General features: G+C 43.5%; 1 protein-coding gene across 3 annotated transcripts; it reads right to left on the bottom strand.

The window, feature by feature from the left end:
- Nucleotides 1–1,011: 1,011 nt before the first annotated feature.
- On the bottom strand, nucleotides 1,012–19,383 carry LOC111962482 (F-box only protein 31). 3 transcript variants are annotated; one of them, XM_070443085.1, is made up of 10 exons: nucleotides 18,868–19,383; nucleotides 17,294–17,365; nucleotides 14,904–14,990; nucleotides 14,281–14,357; nucleotides 13,910–14,077; nucleotides 13,071–13,145; nucleotides 12,620–12,729; nucleotides 5,383–5,536; nucleotides 3,807–4,210; nucleotides 1,012–3,474 (listed from the first exon to the last, which is right to left on the bottom strand). In XM_070443085.1, the coding sequence occupies exons 1-10, from the start codon at nucleotides 19,286–19,288 to the stop codon at nucleotides 3,252–3,254; spliced, it is 1,791 nt and encodes a 596-aa protein (XP_070299186.1). In that variant the 5' UTR covers nucleotides 19,289–19,383; the 3' UTR covers nucleotides 1,012–3,251. The 3 variants fall into 3 exon arrangements, with proteins under 3 accessions (XP_070299186.1, XP_023841362.1, XP_023841363.1); XM_023985594.2 differs by lacking the exon at nucleotides 14,904–14,990 and having other exon boundaries at nucleotides 1,013–3,474; nucleotides 18,868–19,381; XM_023985595.2 differs by lacking the exons at nucleotides 17,294–17,365; nucleotides 18,868–19,383 and having other exon boundaries at nucleotides 1,014–3,474; nucleotides 14,547–15,524.
- Between the last annotated feature and the right edge of the window lie 1,634 nt (nucleotides 19,384–21,017).

The raw sequence follows: 21,017 nt of genomic DNA, 5'->3' as shown, positions 1-21,017 counted from the left end.
CTGGAGACGCCGTGGAGAACGTTCTGCTGCCTGCAACATCCTCCAGCATGACCGGTTTGGCGGTGGGTCAGTCATGGTGTGGGATGGCATTTCTTTGGGGGGCCGCACAGCCCCTCCATGTGCTCGCCAGAGGTAGCCTGACTGCCATTAGGTAACGAGATGAGATCCTCAGACCCCTTGTGAGACCATATGCTGGTGCGGTTGGCCCTGGGTTCCTCCTAATGCAAGACAATGCTAGACCTCATGTGGCTGGAGTGTGTCAGCAGTTCCTGCAAGAGGAAGGCATTGATGCTATGGACTGGCCCGCCCGTTCCCCAGACCTGAATCCAATTGAGCACATCTGGGACATCATGTCTCGCTCCATCCACCAACGCCACACCACAGACTGTCCAGGAGTTGGCGGATGCTTTAGTCCAGGTCTGGGAGGAGATCCCTCAGGAGACCAMCCGCCACCTCATCAGGAGCATGCCCAGGCGTTGTAGGGAGGTCATACAGGCACGTGGAGGCCACACACACTACTGAGCCTCATTTTGACTTGTTTTAAGGACATTACATCAAAGTTGGATCAGCCTGTAGTGTGGTTTTCAACTTTAATTTTGAGTGTGACTCCAAATCCAGACCTCCATGGGTTGATAAATTTGATTTCCATTGATCATTTTTGTGTGATTTTGTTGTCAGCACAATCAACTATGTAAAGAAAAAAGTATTTAATAAGAATATTTCATTCATTCAGATCTAGGATGTGTTATTTTAGTGTTCCCTTTATTTTTTTGAGCAGTGTATTTCGGTGCAGGAGCTCCACAATACTTTGAGCTAATATTCTATYAGAGGAACAGGAGCCCAAGTCAAGGGTAAGGGTTAAGGTCAAGGTTTAAGGTAGGGATGTCCCAGATTGCACTAACACTTTAGAAAGTGCTTTTAGATCCAAGAGGCAGAATGATCAAATGTGTGCGCTTATTTTAAATGGAAAATTTCAGCATTATTGCGTGGAAAAAGAGAGGAAAAACAGAGTAGAAATGTGTTGTTTCTTTTTTTTTTTTATTGAGAAGAGAAAGAGCCGTAGGCTGCAAAGCTCCCTGAAATCAGATTAAGAGCAGTTCAACAGGTCAAACAGTTTCCAGTCGTGCCACTGGGATTGGCAATTTACAAAGCGCAAGACTCAATTTACAAATGTGATTCATTTAAACAGCGGTGTACAGAAGCATTACTTACAAACAGATGAGCGATGTGCTTGCTTACAAAACACAAATCAACAAGCAATGATAAAAAAATGTCTACAGTTGTCCCAAAAATAAAAACATCAAAACACTTATTAAATAGTTTCCTTTCATTAATATATATTACTTATTTACTCTCTATAGAGTTAGTTTTTTGCTAATGTTAGTAAAGCTGTAGTCTAATACAAAAGTACTGCTTTGAATGAAGCCTCCCATGAGATAGGGAGTCTCAATACTGCCCACTAGCTTCTTTTCCTTATGTCCTGCCCTCCATGATCACTGACATGTCAGGTGACAGGACAAGACTGGTGAAAGCCATATGGTGGAAAAACCCTCCTGGTCTATTTGTGGTCATGAAGGAAAGGAGTCAAGGAAAGGGACCCATAGAGGAGTAGAGAGTTGAGAGACAACCATCCACTGACCTGCCTAGAAAAGTTAACTTGCAATAGGAGACCCCCTGGGCACCACTGTTGCCTAATGCGAGACAAACACACATTTTTCACAATGTAAATAATGTAAAGTATGAGAGTACCTTGAATTACATTTTGTGTTGTGCAATGTTTTGCAAACGGTCATTATTAAAGAGGATGTTGCAATATCTTTATAACACCCTATTATTAAAAGCATCCAAAGGACAATGCTATCAGTCCAACTAAGAATGGCTGATACAGCTACAGTACAGCATAAGCTTGTACCAAACACGCAATTTTCAAATCTCCATTCATTCAACATTTCCATTTTACTACATACAATCCATCAGAAGTATTTTGCAAATAAAAAGTAATAATTTCTGATATGCACATGCCCAATTGTGTAATATTAACATAGTTACAGTATATTTTCCTTGACCGAGTGACAAAAAGAGTGAAAGTGCCTGAGATGCAGTCTTTTCCAATTCCATAATGCCATCTGTGCACCAAACTATAAGCAATATACAGCAAACCAAAAGTGTTTAATCGGATTGTGAATAAGATAATTAGAGATAGGTGGCATTAAACAAATTAAATGCTGCATGCATCCAAACATGAGGCATTCAAATAGTTACACAATAATAGCTTTAGTAGAATGAATAGGAAATCCCTAGGCAATGCAGACATGGTATAGTTAGAACTCATGGGCTGCATTTACACAGGGAGCCCAATTCTGATTTGTTTTCAATAATTGGTCTTTTGACCAATCACATCAGATCTTTTTCAAAGCTGATCTGAGTTGTCCAAAGATCAATGAGGGGAAGAAAGCAAAAGAATTTGGCTAAAAATGCAGTCAGAGGCACGGATACTTTGTTCCAGAGTTTGTGGGATGAAACGTCATCAAATCCTCTTCTTTGGTTTAAAAATAAATAAGAAGCTTTTGAGAAAGCCTTTGGCTGGGTTTACACAGGCAGCTACTAATTGGTATTTTGACCAGTCAGATCAGCTGTGAAAAAGATCTGATGTGAAAAGATCAAATTGGTCAAAAGACTAATTAGTGGAAAAAATATCAGAATAGGGCTGCCTGTGTAAACACAGCCTTAGTGTCATATCATATGACCTGTGGACATGCCTCAGCAGTAGAGATACTGAGGTCACGTGGAGGTAAGCAGAGGGGAAACATTGGACAGAGAGAGATGATTAGATAATAAGCGATATGGTACTATCTCCACATTTCCCTCCGATAGGCTAGGTGGACTTTTAGGTGCCTAGGGGGTAGGGGGGCTAAAGGTTGTTTCTGTCCAGGCCCAGAAATGTGTGGGACGGTGTCAAGGTGGTTGGGTTGTAAAGCTGTGTGTGCATACAGTAGTGATTCTACAGGGATAGGTGAGGGTAAATATCATGTTGTGTTTTCGGGGTCTATAGAGGGAAAATATACATACATAAGTGATAATTAGGGCCCAGAGTTTTTCCTAACCACATGACCTAATCAGGAAAAAACTATGGGCATTACTTTTAGTTTACAAACTAGGGGCCTAGAGCTATTCCAGGTGCAGTCAACACATCGGGGTGTGTGTATGGGCCTAAGTAAACGTGTTTGTATGAGACGTGTGGGTCTGCCCCATCAGGATGTCCAGGACTGCATGTTGCGCAGCATAGCCTCAAACCGCTCCATGTTGGGGGCATAGGCGTGGGCCAGCTGGTCGGTCAGGCGGCTGTATAGGCTGAACGACTTGAGCTCCAACCAGATGAAGCCGAAGCGGTCCTCGTCAAACAGGATAAAGAGGCCAGGCGTGCGCTCCGGGCTCGTGAAGCCGTGGCCGGCAATCAGGCCTGTCCCGTAGAAACTGAAATCGATGAAGAAAATCTATCAAGATATCCTGTTGCGTAGCCTACATGTTGCGATCCAATGTTTCAGATGGCCGGAGGGTTGTGCTTGTAACACTTGAGTTGTGTGGGTCTGACTCCCACATGGGCCACATATACTGAATACATGCATTAACTTTAAGTCCATTTGGATGAAGGAGTCTGATAAATTACCATTATATTCTATTACAAGTGTACATACATGTGTGAGTATCTCTTCTCACTCTGCTATGCAGCTACATTTGACAGGCACTCTTGGCTATACGAGGACATGTGCAAAACAACTTGAACACGTGTGAGATAGATGACTCACCACATCTTGCAGGTACGGGGGTACACCTCGTTGCGGGCCATGACCCCCAGAGGCAGGACAAAGGGCTGGGCCTCCGAGGTAGCACTGCTGCTGCTGCTACTGGGCCCAGGCTGGGGGCTCTCTGATTGGGCTTCCATAGCCAACTCCAGACCCTCTGCCCCGCCACCATCCACAGCCCCCTTTGCAGCAGCAGCCCCCTGGGGGGCCACAGCCCCCTCTCCAGCAGCAACCCCCTGGGGGGCCACATCTGGGCTCTGCGCCTCCTGCTGCGCCTCCTCATGCACCCCCAGCACCAGGCGAGACAGCTCCTCCACGCTGCGCTGGTGCTCCAGGTCCGGAAGGTGCACAGGCCGATTCAGGTCCACATCGAGCGTTAGCTGGCCTGCTGGAACGTTGGGGTCCCCCTGGGAGGGAGGAGAAAGGACAGGGGCATGTTCAGTAGGGGGAAAACGTTTTGAAATGGAAGAGGTACTACCCAAACATCGGTAATAAGGACGTTTGTTTTCATGACACAACAGTAGTAGGCCTGATTACCAACAATGATGAGACAGCCTACAGGGAGGAGGTGAGGGCCCTGGGAGTGTGGTGCSAGGAAAATAACCTCTCACTCAATGTCGACAAAACAAAGGAGCTGATCGGGGACTTCAGGAAACAGCAGAGGGAGCACCTCCCTATCCATCGAAGGGACAGCAGTGGAGAAGGTGGAAAGTTAAGTTCCTCGGCGTACACATCACAGACAAACTGAAATTCTCTATTCACAGGAGGCTGAAGGCGGCTGAAGAAATTTGGCTTGTCACCCAAAACCCTGACAAACTTTTACAGATGCACAATTGTCAGCATCTGTCAGGCATCACTGCCTGGTACAGCAACCGCAGGGCTCTCCAGAGGGTGGTGTGGTTTGTTCGATGCATCACCAGCGGCAAACTACCTTTGACTTGATTTGACCTTCCCTACAGGACCCGATGTCACAGGAAGGCCAAAAAGATCAAAGACAACAACCACCTGAGCCACTGCCTGTTCACCCCACTATCATCCAGAAGGCGAGGTCAGTACAGGTGCATCAAAGTTGGGATCGAGAGACTGAAAAACAGCTTCTATCTCAAGGCCATCAGACTGTTAAATAGCCATCACTAGGTGGCTTCCAACCGGTTACGTAACTCAGCACCTTAGAAGGTGCTGCCCTATATACATAGACTTTAAATCACTGGTCAATTTAATAATGGAACACTAGTCACTTTAATAATGTTTAAAAAAAAAAATCTTTACTCATCTCATATGTATATAATGTATTCTATTCTACTGTATTTTAGTCTATGCCACTCCGACATTGCTCATCCTAATATTTATAAATCCCTTAATTCCATTCTTTTAGGTTTGTGTGTATTGTTTGATATTACTGCACTGATGGAGCTACAAACACAAGCATTTCACTACACCCACAATAACATCTGCTAAACGTGTATGTGACCAATAACATTTGATTTGGTTTTCCATTTCAAAAACTGTTGGTTTGGAAACATTAGGGGCCAGGCAGGGTGGGAGCCCAGCCGGGGTGCAGTGGAGGTGGGGGACTCACGGTGAGCTTGGTGGCCCTGGCGCGAGGCCCATGGAAGCTGAGCATGATGATCTCCAGGCCGTGGCTGCCGTAGGTGCCTTTGAACAGGCCCGGCTGCAACAGATCAGAGGGCAGTCGTGGAGGGAGGTAGATCCGCCGGTACGTCAGGCAGTTACTGTCAGAAAATAACATTACAGCATCATCAACATTAATGAAGCCAACTAGATGGTAATTTTCCATGACGAAAAATTGTGCGACTTTCTTCAGCTCTTTGAAAAAATATTTTTATGGTGGTGGAAGAAGTTTAAAACATTTTACTTAAGTGAAGCGGTGAAATACAGTCAAAGTTAAATATATACAAAAAATCTGGTCTGATAGACAACATTTACTTTAGAGTGTGGGGCAGTTGGATGACATATTTCATCACAATGAATACTACTACACTTTCAAATTCTCCTACTAGAAAACCAAAGTATATACAAACTGTAATAATTACGCATAAGGAATAGAAAAGTTTTAAGCTATCATTTGGGGAGGGAAATACAATGGTGCCTCTAGTGGAAGAAGTTTAGAAGTTTGTTTTAGCTATATTAACTAGAGGTCTTCACGGATATACGTTAACCCGATTACCAACCAGATATATGAACAGGTCGGATCCAAAATTCTGCAGTTGACCCTCGGATCCCGGGTTGGATCACGCTCGGTGGCCACGGACCTCGGATTTGTCGGAAAATATGTGAAATATTGACCAGATCTGAAATTATATTTGAAGACAACATCCTGATGAAAATAGGCTTAAATATCGTCTTTAAATCACATTTGCTACGCATGGCGGTTGGTTCAGTCAAAAGCATTAAGTGCTCTCCTCTGCCTGTCAACCTCTCTTGGCCTGGATTGAGCTTTCGCTATAGCAAACTTGCAACATTGTTTCAACTGGGCCCTCACCGTTTCCCGCGCCAATGAGCTAAAAACAGACATAACTGTAAATGTTCAGATAGCCTATTTTATGACATTCCCACTGGAGATATGGGATCAGCAATATGTTGCTAATTCACACTGAAGCACGGTGGTTACTTAGGCTTATTGAGAAGGACCAACTGGGCACAGACGTCAGTTCAACGTCTAGTTTGGATTTACATTTGGTTGAGTTGTCAACCAACAACAAATGTCACCATGTCATTGGAATTAGGTGAAAAGTTTGGTGAAAAAAGGTCTAAATGCCCTTAAATTGATTACTTTTTGCAAACCCAATCAGTTTTCCATATCATCACTTGGCTTGGGCGGTATCCAGATTTTCATTGTCATACACTACATTACCAAAAGGTATGTGGACACCTGCTCATCAAATATCTCATTCCAAAATCATTGGTATTAATATGGAGTTGGTCCCCCCTTTGCTGCTATAACAGCCTCCACTCTTCTGGAAGGCTTTTCACTAGATGTTGGAACATTGCGGCCGGGACTTACTTCCATTCAAGAGCATTAGTGAGGTCGGGCACTGATGTTGGGCGATTAGGCCTGGCTCGCAGTCGGCGTTCCAATTCACCCCTAAGGTGTTTGATGGAGTTGAGGTCAGGGCTCTGTGCAGGCCAGTCAAGTTCTTCCACACCGATCTTGACAAACCATTTCTGTATGGACCTCGCTTTGTGCACAGGGGCATTGTAATGCTGAAACAGGAAAGGGCCTTCCCCAAACTGTTGCCACAAAGTTGGAATCACAGATTCGTCTAGAATGTCATTGTATGCTGTAGCGTTAAGATTTCCCTTCACTGGAACTAAGGGGCCTAGCCCGAACCGTGAAAAACAGCCTCAGACCATTATGCCTCCTCCACCAAACTTTACAGTTTGCACTATGCATTAGGGCAGGTAGCATTCTCCTGGCATCCGCCAAACCCAGATTAGTCCGTCAGACGGCCAGATGGTGAAGCACGATTCATCACTCCAGAGAACGCGTTTCCATTGCTCCAGAGTCCAATGGCGGCGAGCTTTACACCACTCCAGCAGACACTTGGCATTGCGCATGGTGATGTTAGGCTTGTGTGCGGCTGTTCGGCCATGGAAACCCATTTCATGAAGCTTCCGACTAACAGTTATTGTGCTGACGTTGCCTCCAGAGGCAGTTTGGAACTCGGTAGTGAGTGTTGCAAACGAAAACCGATGATTTTTACGAGCTACGTGCTTCAGCGGTCCCGTGCTGTGAGCTTGTGTGGCCTACCACTTCATGGATGAGCCGTTATTGCTCCTAAATGTTTCCACTTCACAATAATAGCACTTACAGTTGACGGGGGCAGCTTTAGCAGGGCAGAAATTTGACGGACTGACTTGTTGGAAAGGTGGCATCCTATTTTGGTGCCACGTTGAAAGTCACTGAGCTCTTCAGTAAGGCCATTCTACTGAAAATGTTTGTCTATGGAGATGGTATAACTGTATACTATACTTTAGTATTGAATTGCATTCAAGTGTAACTTCATCACCTCATGTGTGCCGCACAACAGACTCGCCAGCGCCAGACTCGCCAGACTCTATTTAACTAGGCAAGTCAGTTAAGAACAAATTCTTATTTTACAATGACGGCCTACCCAGGCCAAACCCTCCCATAAGCTGGACGATGCTGGGACAATTGTGCGCTGCCCTAAGAGACTCCCGATCCCGACCGGTTGATATACAACCCCGGATCGAACCAGGGTCTGTAGTGACGCGTCRAGCACTGACGCCTCTAGCACTGAAAACTATGAAATAACATACATGGTAACCAAAAAAAGTGATAATAAAATCTAAAATATATTTTATATTTAAAATTCTTTAAAGTAGCCACGCTTTGCCTTGATGACAGTCAGTTTTGCACAATCTTGGCATTCTCTCAACCAGATTTGAGGTAGTCACCTGGAATGCATTTCAATTAACAGGTGTGCCTTGTTAGAAGTTAATTTGTGGAATTTCTCTCCTTCTTAATGCGTTTGAGCTAATCAGTTGTGCTGTGACAAAGTAGGGGTGGTATACAGATGATAGCACTATTTGGTAAAAGACCAAGTCCATATTATGGCAAGAACAGCTCAGATATTACCTCGACTAACCGGTGCCCCCCGCACATTGACTCTGTATCGGTACCCCCTGAATATAGCCTCGCTATTATTATTTTACTGCTGCTCTAATTATTTGTTACTTTATTATTATTTATTTTTTTACTAATCTATTTTTTACTWAACACTTATTTTTCTTAACTGCATTGTTGGTTAAGGGCTTGTAAGTTAGCATTTTACTGTAAGGTCTACACCTGTTGTATTCGGCGCATTTGATTTGAAATTAGCAAAGAGAAACAACTATCCATCATTACTTTAAGACATGAAGGTCAGTCAATCCGGAAWATTTCAAGACCTTTGAAAGTTTCTTTAAGTGCAGTCGCAAAAACCAACAAGCGCTACGATGAAACTGGCTCATGAGGACCGCAACAGGAAAGGAAGACCCAGAGTTACCTCTGCTGCAAAAGATAAGAGGTGGTGGTGTGATGGTGCTTTACTGGTGACACTGTCAGTGATATATTTCAAATTCAAGGCACACTTAACCAGCATGGCTACCACAGCATTCTGCAGTGATACGCCATCCCATCTGGTTTGCGCTTAGTACGACTATCATTTGTTTTTCAACAGGACAATGACCTCCAGGCTGTGTACGGGATATTTGACCAAGAAGGCGAGTGATGGAGTGCTGCATCAGATGACCTGGCCTCCACAATCACCCAAACTCAACCCAATTGAGATGGTTTGGGATGAGTTGGACTGCAGAGGGAAGGAAAAGCAGCCAACAAGTGCTCAGCAAACTCCTCCAAGACTGTTGGAAAAGCATTCCAGGTGAAGCTGGTTAAGGGAATGCCAAGAGTGTGCAAAGCTGGCAAAGTGTGGCTACTATGAAGAATCTCAAATATAAAATACACTGCTCAAAAAAATAAAGGGAACACTTAAACAACACAATGTAACTCCAAGTCAATCACACTTCTGTGAAATCAAAAACTGTCCACTTAGGAAGCAACACTGATTGACAATAAATTTCACATGCTGTTGTGCAAATGGAATAGACAAAAGGTGGAAATTATAGGCAATTAGCAAGACACCCCCAATAAAGGAGTGGTTCTGCAGGTGGTGACCACAGACCACTTCTCAGTTCCTATGCTTCCTGGCTGATGTTTTGGTCACTTTTGAATGCTGGCGGTGCTTTCACTCTAGTGGTAGCATGAGACGGAGTCTACAACCCACACAAGTGGCTCAGGTAGTGCAGCTCATCCAGGATGGCACATCAATGCGAACTGTGGCAAGAAGGTTTGCTGTGTCTGTCAACGTAGTGTCCAGAGCATGGAGGCGCTACCAGGAGACAGGCCAGTACATCAGGAGACGTGGAGGAGGCCGTAGGAGGGCAACAACCCAGCAGCAGGACCACTACCCCCGCCTTTGTGCAAGGAGGAGCACTGCCAGAGCCCTGCAAAATGACCTCCAGCAGGCCACAAATGTGCAAGCGGGCTGTCATGTGCGGGCTGTCATGTGCCTTTTATTGATGAGTGGCTTCCGTCTGGCCACTCTACCACTCCAAGAACTCTGTGTTCTTGGGGACCTTCAATGTTGCAGAAATGTTTTGCTACCCTTCCCTTCCCCAGTGCCTCGACACAATCATATCTCGGATCTCTAAGGACAATTCCTTCAACCTCATGACTTGGTTTTTGCTCTGACATACACTGTCAACTGTGGGACTTTATATACACACACAGGTGTGTGCCATTCCAAATCATGTCCAATCAGTTGAATTTACCAAAGCTGGACTCCAATCAAGTTGTAGAAACATCTCAAGGATGATCAATAGAAACAGGATGCACCTGAGCTCAATTTCAAGTCTAATAGCGAAGGGTCTGAATACTTATGTAAATAAGGAATCTGTTTTTTTATTCTTAATAAAGTAGCAAACATTTCTAAAAACCTGTTTTCACTTTAACATTATGGGTTATTGTGTGTAGATTGATGAGGGAAAAACATATTTTAATCAATTTTAGAATAAGGCTGTAACGTAACAAAATGTGGAAAAAGTCAAGGGGTCTGAATACTTTCGAAATGCGCTGTAGATTTTTTGGGGTTGATTCAAACAGTTTTTGCCCAGTGGGGAGGGGGTTGGGGTGATTMTTCAAATACAGTGAGGAACTATTGTCATTCGCAATGAATGTAAAACACTCTGTTGACTTTCAGTGTGAGGTGATGAAAAAAATACTTTGAGAAGTTCCGCAGCTCAGAAATACTAGGCTCAGTCATCCCCAGATAGMAACTTTTATAGGCCTACATTTGCACACAGGATAGGTACTTCTATGCGTGCTGAAGCAAAAAAAAAAAAAACATTAACAAACAAAGGGCAAAGAATTCACACAATGATGCGCACGAATTAGCAGAAGACAGAGAGCGCATTCTGGAGAGTCTTCGCCACACACCCCTTCCCTTCTTCTTGTGTCTACATTTTAAATTAGGGATGTAATTTATGACAGGTCCAGAACAGAGGCTGGGAAACACACAGCATTAAATAGAGCCAAGACTACATGGAACTCTCTGCCTCCTCAGTTAACTCAAGCTAGCAATAAAACCAGATTCAAAAACCAGATAGAAGAACACCTTATGGCACGATGGGGACTGTGAAGAGAGACATTTTTATTTATATGTATTGTATATTGCATTGTATTATGTAGTAGTAGTGTTGTGTATATTAAGTATTTCATTTGTTGTGTTTTGTTTCCTGTTTGGACCCCAGGAAGAGGGTATAATTGGGGAAGCTAATAAAATACCAAGCTGTAGTGTAAGTAGTGGCTCATAGGGCGTGGACCCTTCTCCTGTTTCTGTAGCGTGAGGCACCTTGATATAAAAGTACACCTCCTGGACAGTACACTAGTCTAAAGCAGGGCCTTACCCCCGATCCATCTCCTAGTGTAGACCACAACTAAATTATTTTAGATAGGTCTACAACAGAAAATGCATGTGAAATGTAAACGTTCACTGCCTGCCAGACAATTCAAAACAATTCTGCTGGCTTGCACATCAATAAAGCTTAATTTTTTATATTTCAGGTCCATTTGGGACCGATACAGACCCAACCCAATTTGGATCCGATTCTCCCTCATCTAGGACATATTTTGGGTCTGATCTGGTCCACCTCGGTTCCGAATCGGTAATGATTTTAAAAGAAATGACAGGGTCCTGTCAGTGTTGGATGGGAATTTCACAGATCCAATTCAGTTCAGATCTCAATTTCAGGATCCGAGAAGACCTCTAATAGTAACCTCTCTTCAACCATACATGTATTTCTTAAGCAAAGAAAAAGACATATCTCAGACTGGCCAATAAAAATAAAAGATTAAGATGGGCAAAAGAAAACAGACACTGGACAAAGGAACTCTGCACTGCCTCTTCACTGTTGACGTTGAGACTGGTGTTTTGCGGGTACTATTTAATGAAGCTGACAGTAGAGGACTTGTGAGGCGTCTGTTTCTCAAACTAGACACTCTAATGTACTTGTCCTCTTGCTCAGTTGTGCACCTGGGCCTTCCACTCCTCTTTCTATTTTGGTTAGAGCCAGTTTGCGCTGTTCTGCGAAGGAAGTAGTACACAGCGTTGTACAACATCTTCAGTTTCTTGGCAATTTCTCACATGGAATAGCCTTCATTTCTCAGAACAATAATAGACTGATGAGTTTCAGAAGAAAGTTATTTGTTTCTGGCCATTTTGAGCCTGTAATCGAACCCACAAATGCTGATGCTCCAGATACTCAACTAGTCTAAAGAAGGTCCGTTTTATTTCTTCTTAAATCAGCACAACAGTTTTCAGCTGTGCTAACATAATTGCAAAAGTGTTTTCTAATGATCAATTAGCCTTTTAAAATGATAAACTTGGATTAGCTAACACAACGTGCCATCGGAACACAAGAGTGATGGTTGCTGATAATGGGCATCTGTACACCTATGTAGATATTCCATTAAAAATCAGCCTTTTCCAGCTACAATAGTCATTTACAACATTAACAATGTCTACACTGTATTTCTGATCAATTTGATATGATTTTAGTGGACTTTTTCATGTTGCTTTTCTTTAAAAAACAAGGACATTTCTAAGTGACCCCAAACTTTTGAACGGTAGTACACACACACGCACACACACACATATATGAGAGAGAAAGAGATCTGGCCACAGACCCCCTGCAGTACCTGCACACCCCTGGACTATGTCATAAGGAAAACCTACTCGTATTGGCTTGTGTAGATGAACTTCATGAGTATGAGCTCCTGCATGTGCTCATGGAAGATGTCCTCCAGTGTCCTCCCCCACTCCTCCTCAAGCCACGTCCGGAACTCCTGCCAACAGAACATCAAAAACCCACGGTCATGCCCACTTACCGATTCGCCCCAATCCCCTATTGAAATCAACTGTCATCACAGTATCTATCCTGTTACAATGCACTCTTGCCTGCTTGAGCATTATTTACCATCTGCTGAATGATTTGATTCAACACAAATTTAGACAATCGGAACACTTTCAGTATGATAGCTTTGAGGTTAAATGTGTTTGCAAAAAGTGCTATACAAATATGTGATTGATTAATTAATTAATTAGACAAATACTGAGTAGCCTCAGCCATGTGAGAACAATATACAAACTGTTGCGAAGTTACAAGAGATCGTTCTCTCCTCCTCACCTCCTGCCTCCCCCCTGGCATGCGGTGATGGTCTGTCTGGTTGCATTTGGTCGAGAACTCGTCCTTCTTCCCAGTCTGGAAATAAGAGAAGACATCCCAACTTTTACAAAGCCATGGAAGACAGGGGACTACTTCACKACACAGTGAGTGCACCGGCTTACACATTACAAAAGGATAACATCAGTGATGATTATGACTATTTAAGCACAATAAGCGCATCATTATTTCCCTTATTATCGATTAATCAGTTTCCACCACGTCATCCCTTGTGTTGTCTGTCTCACCTAACAGTCCCTCTTATGGGCACTACAAAGTTGGAAAAGCTATAGCGACAAAAGACATGCAACATTTTAAAGTAGTTGACTGGGTGGGACTTGCTGGTTCAAAGAATGCCATCCAGGTCAGTAGATCAGTCAAATGATACTCCTGAGCAAACATTAAAGTGGCAATCCACAGTTGCTACATCCATTTTTTTACTTATAAATTAATTATACATTATATACCAATTGATTAAAATAGAACCTAGAAATGTCTCGCAAGCTTAGTTCAACTGTCAAACCCCATCAGAACCCAAAATATCAGCTTGTTTAACTCAAATGTTTGTAAACATAAACAAACACAGTATAGACTAAAAATATGGTTAACACCATATTTTTGATATTGTGGATATTGTCCTTGCATCAATAGCTCATGAATTTAAGAGTGGTTACATTTCTCCAGGCCTATCCCTCAGATTTTTGCCAACTGCAGATTGCCCCTCTAAAAAGAACTGCAGGTGGCTGTACAATAAATCACCAACGTTGGTTTTACGCCCATTCAAAATAAGAAAATGGACTCACTTGGACGTCCCCCTTGTGAGGGCCCTTGTGTCCATACATACACTCCACTGCTGCCTTGTTGCTCTCCAACATGTGGATGCGGAAGAGTGGCCGCCGCCTCATGGGATCCTCGACCCGAGGGTCGTGGGGGGGCAGATACATCCAGCCAAGGATGAATAGCCCATCAACCTGGAGAGGGATGGGTGTAGTAGAGAAGTAAAGGGAGAGAAAAAAAGGAAAAAGTGATCACCACCTAACACAAATAAAATGTTTTGATGGGAAAAGACTAATTTTTACAACCAGGTGGGGCTGAACAATTTAAAAGACAATTTTAAAAAAATGTGACAAAGAAGGAACACAATAGTGTGTGTGTGTGTGTACTGATTACATACCACCACGTTGAGCAGCCCTCCGTACGGCCCTATGTCAGGCTGCCAAAGACCCAGGATGTGTCTGTATGGGTGCAGCACTGCAACACAACAGTGTAACAAAGGGTTAAACACTAAGTGGTGAACAGTTCAATCACAGGGTATCACAGCAATACATAACAGAATTTGGATAGAGAAACTGATGACAACTCAACACACCATAGTCGAGGTCTGGCCTTAACTCATGGACAGCAGATATGGCAGAGGGGACACATTGTTATTGTACTCACATGAGAAGACGGGTGACACGTGAAGTTATATCAAGGGCATGGTTTCCATTGTTCCAAAAGAGTGCATGATGTAGACAAATTGAACAGGGAGCTGTCACCAAGCACTAACCATGTTGACTAGCATGCTAAATGCACACATACAGTGATTTTTTTCAGTACCAGTTCTAGTAGTCAGATGTCCCAGTTAAGGTAAGGAGCAAAGTGCATTCACTTCAAAKCCACATCACACAGTCAGTAAACAAATGGTATATGTCACAACCGGCTGCAAAAACATAAAACAAGTCCGTATGCGAGTCAGTCACACACTAGCACACGCGTGTCGAGACAGTCAGGTCAGGCCTGTCCAGCAGTATATACAGTGCTTGTACATGTCCCTGTAGTTCATGTGCTCATAGTCCGGTAGGAGCTTCATAAAGAGGCCAGACTTAACCTGAAGGTTCACACCTGGACAGTTACACCAGAACAGCTGGGCAGACTAATCAATATGCATTTGTAGATGAGTGAATATGCAAATACATACATACAGTACCAGTCAAAAGTTTGGACACGCCTACTCATTCCATAAAATTTAAAAAACGATTTTCTACATTGTAGAATAATAGTGAACACATCAAAACTATGAAATAACACATATGGAATCATGTAGTAACCCCAAAAAAGTGTTAAACAGATCAAAATATATTTTATTTGAGATTCTTCAAAGTAGCCATCCTTTGCCTTGATGATGCTTTGCACACTCTTGGCATTCTCTCAACCAGCTTCATCTGGAATGCTTTTCCAACAGTCTTGAAGGAGTTCCCACATATGCTGAGCACTTGTTGGCTGCTTTTCCTTCACTCTGCGGTCCAACTCGTCCCAAACCATCTCAATTGGGTTGAGGTTGGGTGATTGTGGAGGCCAGGTCATCTGATGCAGCACTCCATCACTATCCTTCTTGGTCAAATAGCCCTTACACAGCCTGGAGGTGTGTTGGGTCATTGTCCTGTTGAAAAACAAATGATAGTCCCACTAAGCGCAAGCCAGATGGGATGGCATATCGCTGCAGAATGCTGTGGTAGCCATGCTGGTTAAGTGTGCCTGTAAAAGCCCTGATAGTGTTCATGTCATGACATAGATGCTGAGTAGGCACCATCTCCACCCCAAGGAGCAATTTCCCACATGCCATCTTGAGATGACCCATACAGCTACAAAAAGGCATGAATATCCCTCCAAGGGTGCTAACCACTGGAAAGTGTTTAACAGCAGCCCCTGTCCAGATGAGTTCGAGGCTAGTCAAGATGCTGGAATTTGGAGGAGGAAACAGAGTCATCAATGGTTTGCAGAAAGTGACAGTTTGTGGTATTATTCCTGGACCTTCAATGCACAAGTGACCCTAGCGTGACTTGGTTTAATTAGTCAGTGTGGAAAAAGATGCCTATTGTAGTCTGTAACTATGGCCCAGAGTTTTTCCAGGTCAGGTCACAGGGTCTGGTCAGGAAAAACTTAAGGTCCCAATAATATATTTTGGATGTTTTTAGTTAGAGTGGCTGAATCCCAAATCACCCCCTTCCCAAGTGATAACATATCAGTTAAACATGTATTGTAAATGTTTATCAGCACAGCATTATGACAGCATTTTCTAATGCTTTCTAAAGTGATAGGCTAATATTGTCACCATCAAACTATTCTTGATTTAATCTTGTCTTTACATATACTAAATAATATGTGTGACATTTTTTATTTAGAATGGACCATTATTAAGCACCTGTCTCGAAACAGGGGCAGCAAAAATACATGTCATCTATGCACTTAAATAGCGAATGGAGGACGCTTTCACATGGTTAATTTTCATACCAGCCAGGTAGGCTATACTCCTGTAGGCCTAGCCTATAGAAAGCTGATGGGATCCTACTCTTTTTAGAGGCCATCACTCTGTTTTCTCACGCAATTTCATAGCCTATAGAAATGTTGCGCAAGATGAGCTCATGGGCTCTCATGAAGTGTTTGATTAGATTTTCTATTACATTTGCATTGATGTCAGAGTGATTCGAGGGACAATAGAGTGCCGAGGACCAGGCAGTAAGCAAGTTTGGTAAGCTACTAATGACCATCAGCAGCATCAGAGCTCGGAGAAGCCTAATTATCCTGACTAAATGGTCACTTGGAATGTGCCTGCCTTCATGACTCGTGACCGTTGGTGTGGTGGTAATACGGTCACCGCAACAGCCCTAGGTGTTCCTAATTATAAGCCACCTGAATTTGTTTGTCTGATTTCGCAACGCGWCACATGTAACAGATGAAATACCAGTAGAGGCTGCTGAGGGGAGGAGGGCGTATAATAAAGGCTGGAATGGAGCGTAATGGCTGGAATGGAGTGAATGGAATGGTATCAAACCCATGGAAACTGTGTTTGATACCATTCCATTCACTCCATTCCGGACATTATTATGAGTCACCCTCCCCTCAGCAGCCTCCACTGTTAAATACCTCCCAAATTAAATGTTTAACTGTTACTGAGGTCTAAATCTTGTAAATCAACAGGGGGGTTAGTTCATTTGAATATCATACTTGATTTATTATTTAAACGTGGACCATGAATTGCATCATTCAAGTCAGGAGTGTGTCCCGAAGTTTATGGGTTTATTGATCCCCTCGCCACTCTCTGGAAGTCACCCTCTGAGTTTCGTCAGCAACATGGTACAATGAAGGACCCTCCGAGCGAGTTGGTAGGGGCGAGGGAGTGGGTTGGGATTTACAGAGAGACTCACATTTGGCATAGAGCTCCCGACTGGACACACCCGCCACTTCTATCTTGCGCAGGTCTTCCCTCATGCCAAACTCTGTGGGAGAGAGTAGAGACAGACCATAGAGATAGATAGATGACTCATCTTTGTATCTGTGCCATTATATAAATTGACAACTCCATTTTGAAGTAGTCAATTTACTTCTTCACAATTGGCTAATCCCTCCTGATGACCCAGTTGGACATGACTCCAACAGGGTCACCAGGAGGGATCAGCCAATGAAGTTGGAAGTCCCACCTAGTTGCCTCCATTAAAATAGTGGAAGCCCTCAACAGCTCTGCCCATGCCAATATGGACTTTTGGCCACTGGAGGCCTCTATCATTCTCTATAAAACAGACATGTGACACTGAAGGACAAAGTAGGTTGTGACAGTACCTTGGTCAAAGCTAATTGTGCATACAGATCTAGTGACCAGGTGTGCAATACATGATGGCATGACAATAAAAGTCAAGCGTTGGCTAAAGCAGGGGTTCCCAAACTTTTTAACTCAGGGGCCCCCCCTTCCAGCATTGTGGAACATCCCTGTTCATGACACAAACTGTTCACTTTTAAAACTAATTTTCTTGCAATTCTATACATTTTGGCATGTCTAATGTGTATTCATGTGATATTTGAGTGATTAAAAATGACAACAATATATATGGGCTAAAAAAACGAAATAAAAAAATGTTGGCTGACATGGGCTAGTTGATCTGTACATTTCTGACAAGTTATAAAACAGCTCTCTAAGGTATGCAGTGAAAACAATGTGGGGGGACCCCGCGGCCATCCTGCCGACCCACAGTTTGGGAACCACTGGGCTAAAACACATTCAGATCAAGCCCCCCAGTTTTGTATGAGATATGCACATCCCACATTTCAAAAGCAATACTGACCCAATAATGGATTGGATACTACGAATGTAGTAAGAAATCTAAATCCAATACATGGTATATACCAGGCAAATTCAAATCTAGACCTTGAAGCCAATTCCTCTGCCAATTCATTCTTCCCCTCTAATCAAGGACTGATTTGGACCTGGGACACCAGGTGGGCGCAATAATTATAAGGTAAGTCAAAACCAGCAATACCCTGGATCTCCGGGCTCCGATTTGAATAGTTGACAGGAGGTAGAGCTGCATGAACCCTTTTACAGTAATTTATGTCTATGGGTTATGATATTAAGATAGGGTTGTAGAAGACAAGGATAGTTGAGGCAATGTAGTCTTTCATAATGGTGTGTTCAAAGCAAAGGTTGGAACGGTGCATTGCATAACAACAATCAACAAAGTTCCTTCTCGGTGCCCGTAGACTGGTCGATAAGAAAGCTTTCAGAAAAATCTTACATTGAATCTCTCGGGACCAAAGCACAARACATAAATAGAAACTGCAAAAACAAGAACGCAATACCCGGACCCTTCCCTGGCCCAACCTATAGACTAACCTACGTCCCAAATCATATAGGCTACTGTCAATTCCCGTTTGATAAAACGCCACATTTTGCATAGGACATGATAGAAGAATATCTGCAATGATGAGCGATCACCGCATTATTTACCCTCCGTGCATCGCCTTCTCCAGATGGTTTCCGTGTTGAGGATTTGCCTGAATGTCTTGCAGACGAGCGCAAGGTTTGGAAGCTCTGTGCCCGGCAGCGAGGAGAATATTCCCACCAAAAGCTCTGGGGGCAGATCCAACAGGGACTGCGGGTTCGGTGGTCCGGTGCTTGCACTTTGCCCATACGAAAGTCTGACATTTGCACGACCACATTCAGCAGTGGCTTCATGGGCCACACTCGGCCCTGCCGCGGCCGAGGGGTTTTCGGGGCCGCCAGTGACGGCTTGTGTCTTGCCCACAATCCGCACCCCTTCCTCATCGTCCATGTCGGAGTCGCTTCCCTGGTCCTGTTGATTATGCCGCTGTCGCCGCCTGCACCTCCGCGACTGACCCACTCCGCAGAGCCTGGCACACACAGCCATCCGTAGTAGTCACCAAAAGGGTAACATTACATCACCACAACAACTGTACTAGCTGCAGTTTCGATTATCTCCCCCGTCCTTGCGTGCCTGGGCGGAAACCTATGACGCAAAGTCGACGTAGCTACGTAGGGACTTCCAATTGAATTGTCAACAAGGTTTCAACCAGATAAACGTGGATATACTGTATATCTATGCATTTACATGCGTTGTAATTGCGTGATGGAATGTAGTAATATCTGTCTAAATACAATTTACCTAGATGCGGAAAAAAAACGTGTTAGTCAGGAGTCAAACGCGCTATCAATTTGATATAACATTAGTCGAGGTCATGCCACCAGGAATTAAGAAGTTTAGCGAATTTGAGGGGCATTTGCTACGAAGGATCAACATGTATGGAATCCCGACACGGCTGATGTATTTAACCTTGAATTGTTGTTTTATGCTTTATTTTCCTTTAGTGTGAAAATCTGAGAGTAGAATAGCATCGGGCTTCTTCCGACAGTCCTCGTTCCTTTTACCCCGTAAATCTGTCATCATCCATACATTTTTATTATGAAAACCGTTCTCTTTTTGTCAAACCGTTCACCCTCTTTAGGATTCGAATTTATAGAAGGGTTGCCTAAATGTGGCCCAGCGTCGTCCGGGTTTGGCCGTCATTCTAAATAAGAATTTGTTCTTAACTGACTTGCTAAATAAAGGGTAAATAAAAACATACAAAAAACACCACAGGAGTTAAAACTTGTTTATCTCAAATGAGAGAAATGGCTTAATCTATACATTTAATATCAAGTTCACATCTAAAAACCTAATGTTAGATAAGTTGTTTTGATTTTACATCAATTGTAGACACAGAATTGGAGGAAGACATGAGAATGACAAATATACAATAATTGTTTGAAATCAGTGCACAAGGCACACAAACAGGACAATGAAATAGTTTATACAATGGAGCATTCAAAAACGGAAATTAGTTGATCAAAATGTAATTAGAGAATTCAGCAAAGGGCTTTTTTGCACAGAGTGAATTAAGAGGAAGGGGGGCATACTGTTGAGTAATACATCAATGAAAAAGGATGCTGTATATACAGTTAAATAATCACCACAGAGGGACAAACAATTGAACACAAATAATTACAATGATATATAATTGACTGAAAATGGAGAGCAACTGGAATAGAGCAGAGGATGGGGATAACTGAGGGACAACCGAGCATAGGTGTGGAGGTCAAAGACAGGCCCAGCCAGGCACAGGTGTGGAGATCATGAACAGAGGCCCAGCTGGGCACAGGTGTGGAGATCACAGCTTTTGTGGAGTGATAGGCAACGATGCTTTGTGGGTGACAAGTTGTCGATCTGTTCAGAGGGTCCCTGACTCAAGCCCAGGTTGGGGCAAGGAGAGGAATGGAAGCAATACTGCTACAGAGTCAGTAGAAATAGTCTCTTAAGGTGCAGGTGAACAGCAGGTTCTGCAGGTGGATAGCTGGGCTTTTCCACTGTCTCATGGCCTGGTGGTGGATGCTCCGTTATAGTCAGCCAGACAGAAGCGGCGAGAACAGGCTATGGCTGAAGTCCTTGGTGATCTTCCAGGGGACAGTGCAGCTGCCTTTACAGGTGGTGATGCAGCCGGATGCTCTCAATGGTGCATTTGTAGTTGCTGTTGTCTTTCAGGACAAGGCTCCCATCTGGTAACTTTTTGACGATGGGCCACCATGTCTGCTATGGAAATAGG

Source organism: Salvelinus sp. IW2-2015, linkage group LG4q.1:29, assembly GCF_002910315.2.
Source record: "Salvelinus sp. IW2-2015 linkage group LG4q.1:29, ASM291031v2, whole genome shotgun sequence".
NCBI classification, from domain to species: Eukaryota; Metazoa; Chordata; class Actinopteri; order Salmoniformes; family Salmonidae; genus Salvelinus; species Salvelinus sp. IW2-2015.
Note: the sequence above shows the minus strand (reverse complement) of the source record. Positions and strands in the feature narration are given on the sequence as shown.